Below are 19,464 nucleotides of genomic sequence, written 5' to 3'. Positions count from 1 at the left end.
GGGGAATCTGCCTACATTGTGCTTGTGGGAAAGCAAACTGGTATAGCCACTATGGAGAACAGTTCCTCAAAAAAAAAAAAAAAAAAAAAAAGGCCTACCATATGATCCAGCAATCCCACTCCCGGGCATATACACAGAGATGAAAACTCTAGTTTGAAAAGATACATGCATCCCAGTGATCATAGCAGCACTACTTACAATAGCCCAGACATGGAAATAACCCAAGTGCCCATCAACAGATGCATGGATAAAGAAGATGTGTATATATATTGATATATACAATAGACTACCATAGCAAAGAATAAAATATTGCCATTGTGGCAACATGGATGAACCTAGGGGATATCATTCTAAGTGAAGTCAGAGAAAAAAAAATTAAATGACTTATATGTAGAATCTAAAAATATAATATAAATGAATCTATTTATAAAACAGAAACAGACATAGAAAACAAACTTACTAAAGGGAAAAGAGGTGAGGGGATAAATTAGAAGTATCAGATTAACAGATACACACTACTTTGTATAAAATAGATAAACAAGGGACTATATATATTCAATATCTTAGAATAACCTACAATGGAATAGAGTCTGAAAAAATATATATGTATTTAAAATTTACGTATGTATATATAAAAGAATCTAAGAAAGTAGATATATGTATAACTGAATCACTTTGCTGTACACTTAAAACTAAAACTAATGCAATATTGTAAATTATCTACACTTCAATAAAAAGCTAAAATCAAAAAAGTGCCTACTTTGTTTCATTTAAGTCACGTAAGAGTACCATCTGTAGTTAAAGGCAAGAGGCTATCCTGATATTGCTATTGCTGGAGATTTGGGGTATTGAAAAAAGGGTCAAAATTAGTTTTTGGTATTTTAAAAAGCAGCATTAGGTCACCTAGAAAAGATGGTTACCCAGGAACCCTGGGTAAGGGGTTCTACAAAATTAAAGTTTTATTAGAGACTTTATTTATTAAAGACTCTAGAAGGTTAAAGTTTTATTCTCAAAGCTGCTTACTGCCCATGCTAAGAAAACTTCCTTTGAGCCTGCATTTCTCTTTATCATTCATTCTGTCCTCCCTTAGGTGAAATCTTGGTAGAGAAATCCATTTTTGCTTCCTCAATTTCTTCCCCTTTTCTTCCTTAATCTCTTGCCAGTATGTCTAGTACCTCCTCACAATCTGACCTAAAATTCTCCAAACTCATTCCAGTTGACCCTTCTTCGGCACAGATACTACACTTGTGACCATTTTCTTTATCCTTCACACCGCATGCCTTTCTTCTTGAATTCTCCTCTTTTTCTGGGGTAGGGGTGAGGGTAGGCCGGCGGGGGGCTCCTACACCACTGCATACTCCCAAGTTTCCTGGGGTAGGGGTGAGGGTAGGCCGGCGGGGGGCTCCTGCACCACTGCACACTCCCAAGTTTCCTGGGGTAGGGGTGAGGGTAGGCCGGCGGGGGGCTCCTGCACCACTGCACACTCCCAAGTTCTCCTGTTGTGTCTGGGCTTCCATGACACGTGGCACAGCCCTCACATTTCTTGGTAGATCCCGGAAGAGACTCTTCAGGAGTCAATAAATGTTACCTTAGTTTCTCTGCCAAGGCAGCACTTCCCCATCTGTCATCCTCAGCTATACTGCTGTCCCCAGTCTCTTAGGCAAGAAATCATAGTCATTTTCTATGCTACCTTCCTACCCTGATTCTTGTCGATGAGAAAATCCACAAGGCACTGTAGGACTTCTAAATTTTGTAGTATTTTAGTTGTATTTCATCATTGGTAGAAAGCTAATTAAAACCTTACCTTTACTAAGATCAAATTAAGCCTGCTGCTGCTGCTAAGTTGCTTCAGTTGTGTCCGACTCTGTGTGACCCCGTAGACAGCAGCCTACCAGGTTCCCCCGGCCCTGGGGTTCTCCAAGCAAGAACATTGGAGTGGCTTGCCATTTCCTTCTCCAGCGCGTGAAAGTGAAAAGTGAAAGTGAAGTCGCTCAGTCATGTCAGACTCTTAGAGATCCCATGGACTGCAGCCTACCAGACCCCTTTGTCCATGGGATTTTCCAGGCAAGAGTACTGGAGTGGGTTGCCATTGCCTTCTCCCCAAATTAAGCCTACTTATACTCTTGCCTGGAAAATCCCATGGGCAGAGGAGCCTGGTAGGTGCAGTCCATGGGGTGGCGAAGAGTCGGACACGACTGAGCAACTTGACTTTCACTTTTCACTTTCATGTATTGGAGAAGGCAATGGCAACCTTCTCCAGTGTTCTTGCCTGGAGAATCCCAGGGATGGGGGAGCCTGGTGGGCTGCCATCTATGGGGTCTCCGAGAGTTGGACACGACTGAAGTGACTTAGCAGCAGCAGCAGCATTATAAAAACTGCTATTTTAAATTTATTTTTGCCATCATTCATTTATACATACAGAAATTTGCATCACCAACTGAACCACCAGTAAGCTCGGTAATATCTTTAAATTCACTAATTCATACTTTAGCAGTTTACTATTCAGTCTACTCAGTGAGTTCCTTTATTTCAATTACCTATTTTTCACCATTGCAAATTTCCATTTGGTTCTTTTACAAATCCACCTCTTCTTTACCTTATGGTTCTATTTGTTAATGTTTAAAGTTTCTCTCAACCTGCCCTATTAGGTTTTCTTTGGGGCGGGTGAGGATAGAGGGAAGGCTCTGTTATCCTTTCTCATGCTAGGTTTAAAGGTAAGATAGAGGCTTCTCTTCAGTAGGGTTGTTTACTGTGTGCCCTAGGGTATCAACAGTGATTTTAAAATGTGCCTTTACTGGGGCACACTATGGGTTCCTCCAGTTCTAGAACTCATTTTAGTTCTAGAACACACTTTAGGTGAATTTTCTGGCTTAGGATCCCCAGGCTCCAGGAGAGGTGTGAGACTTAACTTCACTCTTTCTCCATGTGGTAGGCCTACACAGCGCCTCCTCACGGAACCTCAGTTTCATCAGGTCCTTGCCATCATCCATGTGCTGCGGGAAGGCTGTTTCCACTTGAGCAGGAAGCTTAGGGAGAACCCCTTAGACCATTTCTTCTAACACTGTAGCCAAGAGCCCAGCGTCCTCCACCCGACTTATCTTTGCCAGGCTTCCCTAGTGAATGCAACATCTCCCCTGTAAAAGAGCCGTCTGCGAGGACTATTGAAGGGTACCCTGATCAGATGCCATTGGCAGTAACTGGAGACTGCAGCTAACCTCTAGAATGGGGTTCCTTCATGTACAGGAGACGCAGTACTGAAATAAAGTCACAAACGGTGTTTAGGTAAAAATGAAGCCACCTGTGGAGATCTTTCCTTATAAGCTGATCAACTAAACACAACTCCAGGCACTGAGCTGTTAGGAAAGGGTTTTGTGCCCCAGCTCCAATCTCAGCCAGGCTGGGGGACACTTCAGAGCTCACCATCATCCTTCAAGCACCATCTTGCCCCAGGCATGAAATCACGTGTAAGGTTGCTTTATCTCAAGACTGGTGCTCAGGGAGAAGAAGAAACATTTTCTCTGGAGGGAACGGGCTGTGTCTCCTCTCTCCCATTTCATTCTCCTACAGTTTCTACCTGACAGGGGCTGCCTGGTTTGGTAACAAAGGGAGAGAATGTGTCACGTGGCAGTAAGACAGGAGGGCTCTCCTGAGTCTGCTGCTGAGGCTGAGCACAAACACACCACAGAGTGAGGGGTGAAGGGGGCCACAGGAGAAAATCTGAAGTCAAAACAATGAAATATCAGCACAATATACGAGAGAGCTGCAGAGAACACAGAGCAGCTGAAGACAGCAGAAGGGATGAGGATTCCAGAACACCTCAGCCAGGATGGGGTGAGGCCACGGAGGAGCCTGTGATTCCCGGAGCTGGATGTGGGGCGGCAGCAGGGCCAGGACCTAGGGTCTCACTCAGGTCAGACCGCGCCGGGGAAGCAGTGCGAGGGGAGCTGGAGCACTCGGCCCTCTGAACGAAGAGTTTCCCAAGGAGACAAGCTGTGTACTTGGAGAGCATTTCTCTTCTCTGGCCGACGCTTTCCGTATTGATCGGACGGGGTCTGCTGAAAGAGATGGCTGCTGGGGCATTGGGGAGGGGGTGTTGGGGAGGGGAGGGGGCCCTGACTTAGCCACGGCACAGGGTCTGGTGCAGAGGATTCCTCAGGTCAGAGCGGGGACAGCAGGGGAGGAAAGAAAAGCCAGGAAGGAAGAGAAGCTGAAGGACCGCTGAAGGCCAGAGGCTCTTTTCACAACCACTGATGCTAAAGTGGGCGGGGTTGGGGTGGGGCAGGCAGTGAAGCCGGTTGGTAAATCCTCCATCCACCTTGCCATCTCCAGGCACTTAGTTCTCTCACCTCTTGGGTGGGGAACATGAAGGCATCTTTGTGGGAGGCTGGGCTGCCTGGGGTCCTAGCCTGGGTGCAGCACCACCCACATGGTGGGCAGAGGGAGGGCTCTGAAGAAACTCCTTAGCTTCTCAGAGCCCCTCTTTTTGACTTGTGCATCTGGAATAATGCTAGCGCAGGCCTCAAAGGTCCTGCGGAGATAAACAAGATCCCTCCTGAACCATTTTCCTCATTAGACACAAAATGCCTCTCTCCCCACCAAAAGTTTTGCACCTTTTGCAGAGTCTGTTCCCACAAGACCACATCTAAATCAGCAGCAGAGTGTCAAAAGTAAGTCTATGTCAGGCCTCAAGCTGTAACCCTGCCTTAAAGCCAACAGTTCTTCTTGGGAGGAACTTCTCTTTGCCATTTGGATGGTACAGATAGGGTCTTACAAGGAGGAGGCAGGAACCAGGGGATTAATGGGTTCTGAATATTTGCATATAAAAGGCAGCCTCCCATCTACTGTGGCCCAGCTGTAACCGGGTGGGATGGGAATAGGAGAAGGCCTCTCTGTGTGCTGAGCAGGCCCCTGAGACTGAAGAGGTGGAAAAGCCCTCCCAAGCTTGGGAACATTCATCGGCAGGGATCTATGGTGACCGGGTAGGTGGGGGGTGACCTGGAGGGGCTCTTTGTTGTGCTTAGAACCAGGCAACTGGCCCTGGGAGGAGGCCCATCCCAGGCTTACTGCTGAGAGCCAAGTCACAGGTGCCCCTGTCTGGCTCTGAACCCCCCAAAGGTTCTGCTTCTGTCCCCTGCCCGGTGCATGGGGACTGCATTCAGGCAGAGTACCCTAAGATGTGGGAACAGTGACAGCTGGGCCCAGAACACTGTCACTTTGTCCCCTGTGGGTTTGTGTGTCAGCAGGTCCGAGGCTATGGACTGGGGAGAGCTCACCACCCTTGCCAGAGAGTGAGAACACCCACCAGGCCTCGTCCACTTCTCTGCCCCTGGCACTGGCTTCCTGGTTTTCTCAAGGTGGTGTGTGTTTATTTTAGTTCAAATTCCACATAGCAACGTATCAGTAGGAGGGGGCATAGCAGACCATTTTCTTCTCCACTGTCTCTGGCAAGCCCTTTAAAATGACCTGATGTTCCAACTAAGGGTCCACGCAGTTCTGCATCACTGACAACATCAGTGGCACTGAGGAAGGAGAGATGGGCCCGGCAGTGGGCGGTTCAGAGGCTGTCAAGGGCAGAATGGTGGGCTGACATCCATGTTCCCAGATCAGAATATGCTCAATATTGAGAACGAAGCAAAAATGCAGATTGTCTCTAGTCTTCAACTCGAGATCACTCACCAGTTTGTTCTTAAAACCTGTAACTGCTATGAGGGTGGGGCCAGGGATGGAGCGAATGAAGGGGAAACCTTCCTTTTCACACTTGAGGCATAGTTTTTCTTTTATTGAAACATTTTTAATATTTGGCTGCACTGGGTCTCCACTGCTGCACGTGGGCTTTCTCCAGCTGCAGCGAGCGGGGCTACTCTAGCTGCGGGGTGTGGGCTTCTCATTGCGGTGGCTTCTCTCTTTGCGGAGTTGTGGCACCACCAGCTTAGTTGCTCCACGGCATGTGGAATCTTCCTGGACCAGGGATCGAACCCACGTCCCCTGCATTGGCAGGCAGATGCTTATCCTCTCTACCACTAGGCAAGTCCTGAGGCACAGGTCTTCAAACGAAATGGCACTGGGAAAAGCTCAGCCAGCTCACAGAAAGATTTCATCAGAAGGACCTCTGTCTTCTGCCAAAGTAGGTTTCACATTATCAAGGTGTGTAGGACCTGCACTAGCATCCTGGTGTCAGTGATGGTGGGTGCTTCACTCTTAACTTCCCACTGATTAATCTCTTCCTTATCCAGGCACACAGTTTACTGAGCTCAGGAGAGCACGGAGATGAAGAACACTTGAGGTGTGACTGTCAAGAAGGCGTCTTCTCTCATTAGGAAGATGTTATATGGAATTTACAGTGTGTTGGTATTTACAGATTTAGTACCCCTTAATAAGCCGCTCGAATGTCACGGCAGAGGGCTGAGGGTCATTAGATGCAAGTCACCTTGATGAAGTTTCCACAAAGAGAATTTGGGGAAATGAAAAGTGAAGTCACTCAGTCATGTCCAACTCTTTGTGACCCTGGGCAAAACAAAAAAACACAACCAAAATCCTTGCCAGGTCTTACCTGGGCACTTGGAATGTGAATCCATGCCACATTTTCATGTGTGGTTGACTGTGCTTTGGCCCTAAGTCCACTCAGCTTTGCCCACACCTTTCTCCTTTAGCAATTTTGACAGTTTTTATTCCTTTCTAGCAGATTACTAAGCATCTTCTTTGCGTGATTACATACTGGCCTCCATTTTGAATATTCTTTCCAGGAGACCCACCACTATACCCCAGCCTTACAGAGGGATATTTTGCTTCAGAAAATCCCTTCTGGGCCTTTCTCAGAGCACCGTTTCCAAAGTTTGCAGGATGTTTAGGCCTCATGAGAATCTTACCAGAATTAGTATAGACAGTGACAGGTTGTGTAGCCCAGCCTCCATGAATTCCAACCACCCCACCTGAGAATGTAGACTGGGTGTATTTCTTATCAACAGCTCATTCCATGACTCCACAAATGATGCACAGAAATGCCAGCGCTGCCTCACTTCAGGGCATAACCCAGTAAAAAGGAAAAGAGCCACTGTACTCATATTCTGGCTTGCTCACAAAGCCTCCTTTTAATTTTCTGATTCCTTTGTCGAGATAGTTCAAAACAGCCAAAGGACTTAATAAGAAACACTGGGGTCAGGAAGGTCATACAAGCTCATTTTTACCCCACCTCTGCCAGAGAAGATATTGCCAGGGTTAGAACTTTGCAAACATATCTTTCTCTTAATTACCTTTTCCCTCACAATGTACCCTAGAAGGAGGGATGCTATTAAAATTTTTTTATTGTAAAGGATGTCATCAGAGGAAAACAATGCTAGCAGTTTGTCAAGAATGGCTGTCACAAAGAGAAGAGAAAGAAAAATCCTACACATAACACAGACAAAAGCTATATCATCAAATGGCAAAACCTAAAAGCCCTTCCTGTCACAGGGCTAATGCCCTGCCTCCTTCTGACCTGCTGAATTTCTAGACAAACTGGGCAAACACAGCAAAACTCAAAGTGAAACAGGCCATTCAAAATGTCAGAAGCAGCAGCACTGTGCTGGGCTGTTGCTCTGCTGCCCTTCGTCTCTCAGGTGGCCCACCCTGGGGCTGCATCTCCCGTCCTCACTTTCTGTTAAACGACTGGCCGGCCTGGTGAGCTTCCTCAGGTGTGGACCCAGGCACCCTCCATTCCAGCTACTCACATGATTACACGGGCAGATCTGTGGTCCTGGCCTACATCTGGGGAGAAATGACTCCTCCCGGCTGAGGAACACCTGGAGCCACGAGAAGGCAATGATAGCAGGTCTGTCTTCATCACAAAAATTACGACTTAGGCTAAAACTCACCAGGACAGCTTCCAATCCTATTTCTCTTTGGCATGAAAAGATGGAACAGGTCCCAGTCAGGAGGGCACCATCAGGAAGCCCACCACTGTGGCTTTTGGGACTAAGCTCTCCACGGGCCTCCCAATGAGACACCCTAAGCCTCCACGTGAACATGACTCCCTCCTTCCAAAGCTCACAGTTACATGCAAGGACATCACATGCAGGAAAGATCAACATCATTTTACATAATGCCTAAGTTGTGAGTTTGAAATAAACTAAGATTGTATGATTTCCCAATATGGCTTAAATTACTAAGGAGCACAGAGAGGGGTAGGGCAGCAATCGACACGTCATATTTTCACCATCAGATTGACCAGAATGTTTTCTGATTATGGATTAGAATGAACAAGTTACACAGATTCCATTTCGTTATCACAGTCTGTCTTCCTCCCTGTAATCTTCACATTCATTTATCTCGTGAGTGCTTGAGGTCTGACATGACCTGCACCATCCACCTCTCACACAGAGATTACCCCACACTAAGCCCAGGCAGTCATACCGACTGTTGGGTTCATTGAAAATCACCCTGTCCCCCCTCCCCAATGTCACCCCAGCCTGCACTGCCTGGCACATTCTCTGTTACGCCTCACATTTAAGTTCAGACATCCCTCCTAGTGGGAAGCTTTCTTGCCTGGCCCTTGTGCCATCCCTCTGCTGCTGCTGCTGCTAAGTCGCTTCAGTCGTGTCTGACTCTGTGCGACCCCATCGATGGAAGCCCACCAGGCTCCCCCGTCCCTGGGATTCTCCAGGCAAGAACACCGGAGTGGGTTGCCATTTCCTTCTCCAATGTATGAAAGTGAAAAGTGAAAGTGAAGTAGCTCAGTCGTGTCCAACTCTTTGCGACCCCATGGACTGCAGCCCACCAGACTCCTCCATCCATGCCTTATGCTTTTGTAACCTCTAGACTTTAAACTCCAAGAGATCTGTTTTCTTCACAAATTCTTCCCCAGTGTCTAGCAGGCCATGGCTTACAAAATAGGTCTTCAATATTTTCCAATCAAATGAATCTGAATGGGAATTATTTGGCAAAGAAGATACCCTCCCCCATAAGGTCTCATAAGGTTTTAAGATTTCAAAAACCAACCAGAATTTTTCTGATCTCCAGCCAGGTATTCCATCTCTTAGCAATAAAACTGTGCCCATTTAATAACTTTTTCTTTCACCCATTCCTCTATCTGATACAGAATTCTTTCTTAGGTGTTAGTTTGCCATTTTCCCTGAAAGGCAAATTCACAGGCTTTTTCTTTCCTGCCTTTTTGTTCCACAGAGATCTGTGTAAGCCCTGCTCTGTAGGTAACAGAGCTCATGAAGCTAGGAACTGGCTCTGACCTGGTATGCACCTGCCCAGTGACAGCACTGCCCACAGGTACCACTCCCTGGAGGGCAGATTTGTTGCCATGGAGATAGGAGCTGGTAAGCAAAACCAAGCCAGCTTGGAGAGATTTTAAAAAATACTGGGTGCCTTTTGACTCATACCTATCAGATGGCTTTGCAAAGCTTCACAAAAATAATTACAGTAGGGAAAAATCAACAGGAGAATGTTGCTAACAAGTAGGATACAGATTAAAACTAAAAGCTCAACAGGAAAAAAAATGTATTCAAATTCAAATAAAATAATCTTACTTCCTGTACCATCAATTTCTTTCCACCTGGGAAAAATTATACCAAACAACTCTTAGAAAGAGAGAGAATGTCTAGCTTTCTAACTCCTGAAGGAGTTTTTTGTTGTTGTTGTGAAATATATGAAACACATAAAAATAGCAAAAAATAAAGAATAACAACAACAAATACCCAGTAGTGCTTATTATATACCAGGCAATTCACTTTATATATTCATGCAGGCATTAGGTCAGGGCCTCCCCTCTGGCGCTAGTGGTAAAGAACCCGCTTGCCAGTGCAGGAGATCTAAGAGACTTGGGTTTGATCCCTGGGTCGGGAAGGTCCCCTGGAGGAGGAACTGGCAACCCACTCCAGTATTCTTGCCTGGAGAATCCCATGGACAGAGGTGCCTGGCAGGCTACAGTCCATAGGGTCGCAAAGAGTTGGACACGACTGAAGCAACTTAGCAGGTGTGCAAGCTTAAGGTTAGGACTACTGGAACTCCCACTTTACAGATGAAGAATCTGAGACACGGAGAGGTTAAGAAACTTCCCCAAGGTCACAATGTCTAGAAGGGGCAGAATCAGGATTTAACCTCAGGTTAAATGACTAGATTCACACTATTAACCACTGGACTATGCTACCTCTCACAGCTGGCATACAAACAAATGTATATAGCAAATGAAGCGTCTACAAGTAACACGAGCAGTCATGTACCTGCCACGTAGCTAGAGAAACAAAACATTCTCAGTAAACGTCTCAGAAGCTCTCTGTGGACTCCTCCTCAAGCACGGATCTCCATAACCATTAACTGAATTTTGTCTTAACGCTTTGTAATTTTAATATCTGCATCCCTAAGTGATTCATTTTCTACTTTATGTAAATAGAATCATAATATGTGAATTCTTACATGACTGGGTTATTAAATTCAACATTGTGTCTTTGAGATTCTTCCCTGTTAAAGATCCCAGCTTTGGTTCATTCACATCTGGGGGCTGTGAATTATTCTGTTCTTTGTCTATCCTCTGGTTGGCCATGCAGGCTGCTTCCAATTTTTATCAAAAAAAAACAACTGTATGGATAGCTTTTTGTATGAACTGAATTATACTAGCACCAGAAAAAAAAAAAACAAAAACAAAAACGCCAAACACCTGGGTTGTTTGTTAAAACGCAGATACCTGGGTCCTACCATTGGAGTTTTATTTGATAGATCTGGGTTTGAGCCTGAAATTTTGTATTTCTAACAGGTTCTCAGATGTTGCTGATGCCATGTGGCCTAGAGACTACTCTTTAAGAACCACTGCTCCAGGGCACAGACTTAGGAGTGGAGCTTCTGGTTTACAGGATACGCACACGCCCAGCTGTCTTCAGAGTCTATGTACAAATTCACAAATCCATCTGCCTTTGTCCTCCATGTTTTTAATCATTTCTACTCCTCTGTTGAAGTGTTTTTCATATATTTATTGGCCATTAATTTTCTTCTGTGTGATGACTAGTTCTTGCTCATTTTTATTGGGTTATTTGTGTTGTCCTTCTTGATCTGTGAGAGTTCATTACATTTTATGGGTATGAATCTCTCTTTGGTTATATAAGCTGCAAGGATCTTCTCCCAGTTCCTGCCTTGTCATTTTATTCCTTTTACGTTGCCTTTTGAAGAACAAAAGTTGGTGATTTTAATGTAGTCAAGGATATCAATCTTACCTTGTTTGTGCTTTCTGTGTCTTGTGTAAGACATCCTTTTCTACTATAACTGTGGCTGAGCACACACGCCCACATCCGAATTATTACTGTTTTCTATTATTAAGATTATTTATTTGCCAGGTCCCCTCATTTCTTGTCAGTTTTATGGGAAATGTTTCTACTTTGTCAGTTTTTCTCTTTTTCTTTGGCCACACCATGCCGCATGTGGGATCTCTGTTCCCTGACGGGATCAAGCCCACACCCCCTGCACTGGACTGGAAGAGCAGTCTTAACTGCTGAACCACAAGCAAAGTCCCTGTTAGAGTTTTGGGGTGTTTTTTTCTTTTTGCCTTTTTTTTGAGAAATTATGTTTTGTGGTAAAATATACATAACATAAAAATCAACATTTTTACCACTTTAAAGTGTGTAGTTCTGCGGCATTAAGTACGTTCACATTTTACACCGCCACCATTTATCTCCAGAACTGTTTCCTGTTCTCAAATGAAACACTCTAACTGCTAAACACCAACTCCCCATCCCCGCCCCGTGAATCCCTGGCAACCAGCAACAGCCATTCCACTTTCTGTCTCTCTGTATTTGAGACATTTGACATGTACTTGTCTCTAGGTACCTTATGTAAGTGGAGTCACACAGTATTTGTCCGTCTGTGACTGGCTTATTTCACTGAGCATAATGCCCTTCCATTCTGTAACATGTGTGAAAATTTCATTTCTTTTTAAGACCGATGAATAGTCCATCGTATCATATAACCACAATCTGTGTCCCTCATTCGTCAATGGACACTTCAGTGGCTTCCACCTTTTTGTTACTGCGAATAATGCTGCTATGAACATGCGGTACAAGTATCTGCTAGACTCCCTGCTTTCGTTTTTAGGGGTATATACCCAGGGGTGGAATTGGTGGATATAACTGTATGTTTAATTTTTTGAGGCATCTCCATACCGTTGTCCACAGAAGCTGTACCATTTTACAGTCTCACCAGTAATGCACAGGAAGTGTCCATTGCTCCACATTTTCACCAATACTTCTTATTTTCTCTTTGTTTGTTTTTAAATAGCCAGCCTAATGGATGTGAAGAAGTATGTCACTGTGGTTTGATTTGCATTTCCACAATGTGTTAGTTGTTTTAAAGAAACAAATTTTGGCTTTATCGTTGTTTTTTTTTGTTGTATATTTGTTCTTTTGTTATCTTTAACTTTTCTTTCCATTACTTTTCATGGGTTTATTCTGCTTTTTCATTCTTAATCTAGATGCTGTTGTTGAAATAAGGATCACAAAACTGAATTTTTTAATTAGGACAGTTGTTTACTAATAGCCTGTACCCAGGAGAAGGACACACAGTCCACAAGTAGACAGCACCATTCTCGCGGTTCCTTAGAACCCTGAAGTTATAAGAACTCTTTTGTACACGTTTGTGTAAGTCATGGGCAGAACTAGCTCAATAGGACAAATCAACCCTCTAGGTCTTCCTCTGAGAAATACTACCCTTCTCTATGGTTAGGGACCTCTTTTTCTGTGATCAGGACCCTGGAACTTATGGGCAGGGTTCTTGTGATCAGGGGAACTGGGAGGTTGGGAAGGTTGGGAACGTGATTTTATGATATGGAAGAAATATAGTCATTTCTGGTGGGTCAAGGATGTGTAGAGTTTTTCACCTATGCATAGCTCCTTAAATTAGGGGGACAAAGGCTCGAAATTCAGCCTTTGAAGTCTTAATATGTAGTATTCTTATTATTCAAACCCCAGTAATTTCTAATTTTTATTTTTTGATTTGTAAGTTTTTTAACAGATAAACTTTTTAATAAAGAAGTTAATTTTCTTTCAATCCTATATAAAACAGTAGCAATTTAAAACTTTATTTCTGAAAGTAAAATATTCACCTATGGACAAGTAACTGCAAAATTCATACTTCCAGGAAATCCGAAAAGACAAAAGGTGTTAACAGTGATTTGTAAGTTGTTTAGAAGTTTGTTTTTTAATTCAATGTGGGCTTTCTTTCCCTTGACTAGTTTGAAAAATTATACTTTCTGTTCTTCTATTCATTTTCTCACTAGTAAACACATTTAAAGTCTAAAGTTAAACACTTATAATCTTTTCAAGTAGAACTATAACGTACTTTAGCTGATTACTATACCCACTGGCCAATCCATTATGCTATTTTTATTCAGTATAATTTTTAACCTCACATCACACATTCATATTGTTGTTTTATATAGTTAATGTATGTCTAAACATACACACCTATTTACTTACTAGCTTAATAATCTGTTTTACGTCTCCATCTTCCATCTGGGGTTGTTTCCTTTTCTCATCTGAGGACATTCTTCAGAATTTCTTCAAAGGAGGCTGGTGGCAGTAAAATTTCTCAGTGTTTTTCTTCCTCAAAAGGCTTTTACTTCCTCCTCTTTTTTTTTTGATATTTTTAGTATATATAAAAAATCCAAAAAACTGGATCTTCTTTTCTTAGCCAGCTGAAGATATTACTCCATTGTCTTGACGTCTATGTTGTGTTTGAAAGGTAAGCTATCAGTGTAAATGCTATTCTTACATATCTATTTCATCTTTCTTTCTGACTGCTTTTAGTATATTTTTTTTAGTTCTTCAGTTTCATTATGAAATATCTACTTAAAATTTTCTCTCTATTTCTTCTGCTTCAGATCTGTTGGACTTTCTGCATCTTAGGTTTAATATCATTCAACATTTCTGGATTGGAACTTGGTTTTTTCCTTCCCATTTTCTATAGTATTTCCTTTTGCACTTGTGTTTACAGCATCTTTAGGTCATCCTCCTGGTCTCAGTCTAATTTCATACTTTCCCTCTCTTTGTCTCTCCGAGCCATATTCTGGATTCTTCAGATCAGTTTTTCAGTTCATCAGTGTGCTCTTCAACTGTCTCCAGTCTGTTTAATCCACTGAGCTTTTAGTTCCTATTTTTATATTTTTCATCTCTAGAAGTTCCATTTTCTTATTTAAAAAATCTTTGCAATCATTTTATAGTCTCTTGTCCTTATTCATGTTTTCAATGCTTTTAAAAACATTTATGAAACATGTTAAAGTATTTATTTACATATTTTGGCTGATAAACCCAATAATGAAGTATTTACAGGTCCAACTCTGATCTGTTGTTTCTGCTGGTTTTTACTCATGGTGACTTATTTCCTTGTGTTCTGAGTGAAAGATGTCTTTCTCTAGAGGGGATTTCTTTTCATTTCTGAATCACCTAGGGTTGTTTAGAATATTAACAGTGCCATAATATTATTTGGAATCCTTACCTTAAGGTTCCTCTCCTTCCCCAATGTTTCTTGAAAGAAACTGTTCTCCAACAGATGGAAACCAATACTGGGAACATCTGCTATCCTTCTTACCAGGAGGATCACAAATTGGGTTATTCCCATTTTCAGAATATGAAGGAAGACTGTGAGGAAGACATACTGCTGAAATATCTCACAAAGAGTATTCTTTACTACTTGTATCTAGGTTTAATTTAAGGAGGATTTTTATTTGGCTGTAAAAGTAGGGAGTTCCCTAATCGCCTAGTGGTTATGATTCCGGGCTTTCACTGCTATGGCCCAGTCAGGGAACTGAGATCCCACGAGCCAAGCAGCATAGCCAAAAAAAGGAAAGAAAGAAATGTAGCCAAAAACCACAGGAAAAGAAGCTTGTGTTTACCAGGGGCATAAATTGGGAGATTGGGACTGACATATACACAGTACTATATATGAAATAAACTAATATATGAAATAAAGCTAATAAGAACCTGCTATATAGCATAGGGAACTCTACTCAATACTCTGTAATGACCTATATGGGAATAGAATCTAAAAAAAAACAGTGGGTATATGTATTATATGTATAATTGATTGACTTTGCTGTATACCTGAAACTAACAAAACAGTATAAATCAATTATATGCCAATAAAAATGTAAAAATAAAATGATTACTCCCAAAAAACAAAAAAAGAGAAATGTAGTCCCTTTTGCAATTTAGTTACTAAACCATCTATATCAGCTCATAAATGGTGAATCATAAATGATGAAAACTGCACGATTATCTATTTTATTCACATTATGAAACACCACTTGATTAACAACCCTCCAATCATGGAAATGCACAAACCTGTGAGGGTCATCTGGATCACAGTTAGGGAGAAACTGAGTGACTGCTTCCGCCACTTCTTCATTTGATAACACATCCCAGAGTCCATCAGTGGCCAAGATCAGCACATCATCTGCTCCATGCTCGTACTTGGAGAGATCGTAGACTCTTACCTGAAAAGAACAGGAATACCCTGCTTAAGAAGTTAGGAGCATATTATTCCCCTTAACAGACTGGCTTCTGATTTCCCTTCCCTTTTCTTGCCCAGCCCAGTGTTTCTTAAGTGTGAAGCACGCTTTGTGGCCAGGGGTAGCCTCCTTTGGAGACTTGCCATGTAGACATTTGGGGCACCAAACACAACTGTAAATGAGCCCAAGAAATTAATAGTTGCCAAGGAAGAAGTTAACTGAAAATGTAATGCCCGACACGTGGCTGGAACAATGACACAGATACAGTGGTAGCTAGCAGAGCAGCAGGAAGCTTGCTGCTTTCCTTTCTTTGCACATCCATCCCACAGACATTTATTAAGGGTCTGCTCTGTGCCAGATGCTCTAAGTATAAACAGCAGAATTCCCTGCTTCTGAGCTCTCAGTCTGTGAGAGAGATAAGGCCAGTCTAGGCTCCGTAGAAGTTGCTCTGCATGTATTGGTTTAGGTCTGCGGAGACACATTTTATTTCACGTCCTCACATGATACCTTTTGGCTTGCCTTCTGAGATTCCTGGAGCTGGACTTGTCTCATGGAAGCATGGAGTTCTGATGCTGCACTTAGGTCTGAGGAGCCTCAATGTAGCCTAAATTACAAAGGACACATGCCAAGTGTGTGTCTTAGCAAACTTGAAGTCTTTGCTCATCTCTGGTACCTGAAATGACTTGGCTATTTCAACATCCCCCTTGATTCTTGGAAAAGAACAGAGTGACCTTAGCAAAACTAACCCTAATGAAAATCAAGCCTTACTTCTGTTAGGCCACCCTAACTGGTGCTAATGTTCACCCTACTTGGGTGGCACAGAAGGAGAAGAGTTAGGGATTTCATTGCTATGCCCTACTGATTTGACAGAATCAGCCCAGTCTGCACCCCCTCATGAACTGAGGACAAAGACAGATCAATTTCATCAGTCTTCCAAGTCCTTCAACCTCATTTCATTATCCTGTTTTCTAAAAACAAGTCTAAGTGACAGCTGCAGGCCAGGGGAGGGCAGAGGATGGCATGTAGGCAGCTATCCCCGTGTCCCATCATAGAGTCACTGTCCTGTCATCTCAGATCTCGAGACCATACAATTCTAAGAGGCCTGCAGAATGTTCACATCCACATCTGTAAAAGCCAAGCCTCCTATATTTCAGGAAGGTTTGCCCAGGCCAGTGACACCCTGCTACAGGATGAACAGCCTACACCCAACAGCAGAAAACAACAAAATGCCCACACCTGCCCCAAAGTTTTCGGAGAAATGAGCTCAAATGGAAAATAGCCTGTGTGGCTGGTGAACAAGACAGCAACAATTTAGCTAATGGTACATACAGCATGAACCTCGCTTGGGAGCATGGGGTGGGGGAAGAACACTCACGGGAAGACTGGACCGGCTTTTAACATCTTCCTTTCAAAAGGCACATTCACTTCGGGGTAAGTTTATATTCTGGGAGAACACACTGTGCCTTCTGGGGCCAAATTAAAGACAACAGGAGCGGGGATCTGAAATTTACAGCGAACTGGAAAGTCCCAAATGCCAGAATTTCAGCCTCAGGCCACTGAGCCCATGTGGTTTGATTTTCCCTCTGTAGCAGCAAGCAGACTCCCTCTGCTTAATCTTCTGTGGTTCCCGGGTGTCTTGGAACAGTGCTTCTGAAAAGTTAATGCGCACAGCCATCAGCCAGGATCCTGATGAACGCAGCTTCTAACTCAGCGCTGGGGTAGGGCCTGCGAGCATGCACTTCTAATTCGTTCTGGTTGCTGGACCACTCTGAATACTAAGGCCACCAAGAAGTCCTACTGGTTGGTAACAGGGAAACCAAGGGCTCCATATCTAGTAGTCTATCCCTTAGGGGAGGTCACAGCAAGGACAGCCAATGGCACTTCTGAGCTCCCACTTTCAAGTCCTGTATCATGTGTTGTTACCTCCGCTATGCAATCACTTGGCTTATGAGAGACTGCTAGCTTCTTATTGGGGTATATCTACAAGAAATTTCTGTGATAATTTGAGCTCCCTAGGATTGAAAATGTCCCTTGTAAAGGGAGGAAGGGAGATGTGGGTGTCACGTGCTTGTAGCATCTTATATTTGTAGCTAAATACAAGATGCTACCTGCCTTCCAGCTTCTTTTAAAAGAGGTTTCATGGTGCGGGGAGTGGAGGAGGGAGGGTGTATGTGTATATATATAGCCAATTCACGTTGCTATACAGCAGAAACTAACACAGTATTGTAAAGTAATTATCCTCCAATTAAAAGAACTTGCCAATCATTATTTCTGCCTGAAACTTATGAGATACTTTCAGCATATCCTTTCTGAGAAAAATGATGAAAAATTAAACTTAAATACATTTAAGAAGTCATGTAGTCATGCATGGATGTGACCATTGGACCCTAAAGGAGGCTGAGTGCCTAAAAATTGATGATTTCAAACTGTGGTGTTGAAGAAGACTCTTGAGAGTCCCTGGACTGCAGAAGATCAAACCAGTCAATCCTAAAGGAAATCAGTCCTGAATATTCATTGGAAGGACTGATGCTGAAGCTGAAGCTCCAATACTGTGACTACCTGATGCAACGAGCCAACTCACTGGAAAAGATCCTGATGTTGGGAAAGATCGAGGGCAGGAGGAGAAGGGGCAACAGAGGATGAGATGGATGGATGGCCTCATTGACTCAATGGACATGGGTTTGAGCAAGCTCCAGGAGTTGGTGAAGGACTATGGAAGGCTAGCATGCTGCAGCCCAGGGGGTCACAAATACTCAGACATGACTAAGCAACTGAAAAGAGAGGTTTCTAGGGCTGAAGATAACATCCGCTTCATTTCAGGACCTGGCCTATGTGTAGGGTGCCAAAGTCTCTTCAGGCGCTTTCTGCTGGCCCCCAAAGTGTGGAGATTCGAGTTGTTTTAAGCGGAAGTTGTCCTGCCTGGTACTCATGTAGAAATCTGGCCAACAGAATGGGTGTGGGTTGATAAATAGAAACATGTTAGAAAATGTTCCTTTTCAGTTCCGTCAGAAAATTGAATCCTTCCCTAATTCCCCATTCACATTTCCACACAACTCTCTAATGCAGTTTCCTTACCCAACATGAAAATCCCTCTCAATACCATTCTCCAAGCAATTTTTATGTAAATAATAAAAAGCTAGCCTCAACCCTATTCCCCAAGGCACTCCTCAATTAACATCCTTTTAGTTTTTTTTTTTTTAACTGCTACCCTTTGTTTCCTGCCCTTTAGCCAATTTCCAAAGGACTCTGCCAACTTTCCACTTACAGCTCGTGTCTTATACATTAACCTGAGATGCAGAACATTTTGTGAAAACCCCCTCAGCAAAGCTGGACTGCCATGCAAGGCATCCCACTGCATGCTCATCCTCCCCAATAGCAAGGGTTTCAAAAGATTCCAGTGGGCTCTGGAGACCTGACCTTCCCTTCCTGGAGGCGCTATGGGCCCTCCTCCATCAGACCACAGTCACCATGCCAGAGAGCCCTGGTCAGCTCCTCAAATAGCTTCTTAATGTTCCAGGAAGCCCCACATCAAAAGTATGGGCTCGGAGGCCCCCTAGGACTCAGACACAAGGAGGACAGTCTGTGGGAGAGGAGAAGGGCGATCAGCAAAAGCCTCTGTGGGAAGGTCTGGGGAACACGGGCAGAACTCCTAGCGGCTCCTGCCCTCGTGCCCATCTGCCAAGAAAGGGAGGGACAGTCCATGGGCATCCTACAGCTCTTGCTGTTTCTCAGAGCCGCCGAGAGGCGAGTCCTGGGTGGATCCCTCTGCCCTCCTGGATGCTTCGTGCCATGTTTTTTGGGCACTGACTGTGTGCCAACCGTTGTGAACAAAAGTGACGAAAGTCCTCACAACTTCTCAACAAGGTGTGACAGACACACAAATAAATTCCAATGTCAGAAGATGACAGGTGCTTGAAGACAAATCAGGCAGGCTAAGGAGAGTGGCAGGAAAGCCCTTTCCGAAGACGTGGTCAAGGCAGGCATCTCTGGGG

At 43.7% G+C, this 19,464-nt stretch overlaps 1 protein-coding gene across 2 annotated transcripts in view; it reads right to left on the bottom strand.

Annotated features, from left to right (window-relative positions):
* The window catches only part of PPM1H (protein phosphatase, Mg2+/Mn2+ dependent 1H), a 294,780-nt gene that overhangs the window by 7,096 nt on the left and 268,220 nt on the right, over window positions 1-19,464 (bottom strand). For both annotated transcript variants that reach the window (XR_001918064.1, XM_018047995.1), the window contains exon 9: window positions 15,306-15,457. Coding sequence is in view for 1 of the 2 variants with exons in the window: in XM_018047995.1 (XP_017903484.1) it covers window positions 15,306-15,457 (152 nt within the window). In the remaining variant the exon portion in view is untranslated. The remainder of the gene's footprint in view (window positions 1-15,305; window positions 15,458-19,464) is intronic.

Source organism: Capra hircus, chromosome 5, assembly GCF_001704415.2.
Source record: "Capra hircus breed San Clemente chromosome 5, ASM170441v1, whole genome shotgun sequence".
Classification (NCBI taxonomy): domain Eukaryota; kingdom Metazoa; phylum Chordata; class Mammalia; order Artiodactyla; family Bovidae; genus Capra; species Capra hircus.
The sequence above is the reverse complement of the archived record's forward strand: the minus strand, read 5'-3'. Positions and strand labels throughout refer to the sequence as shown.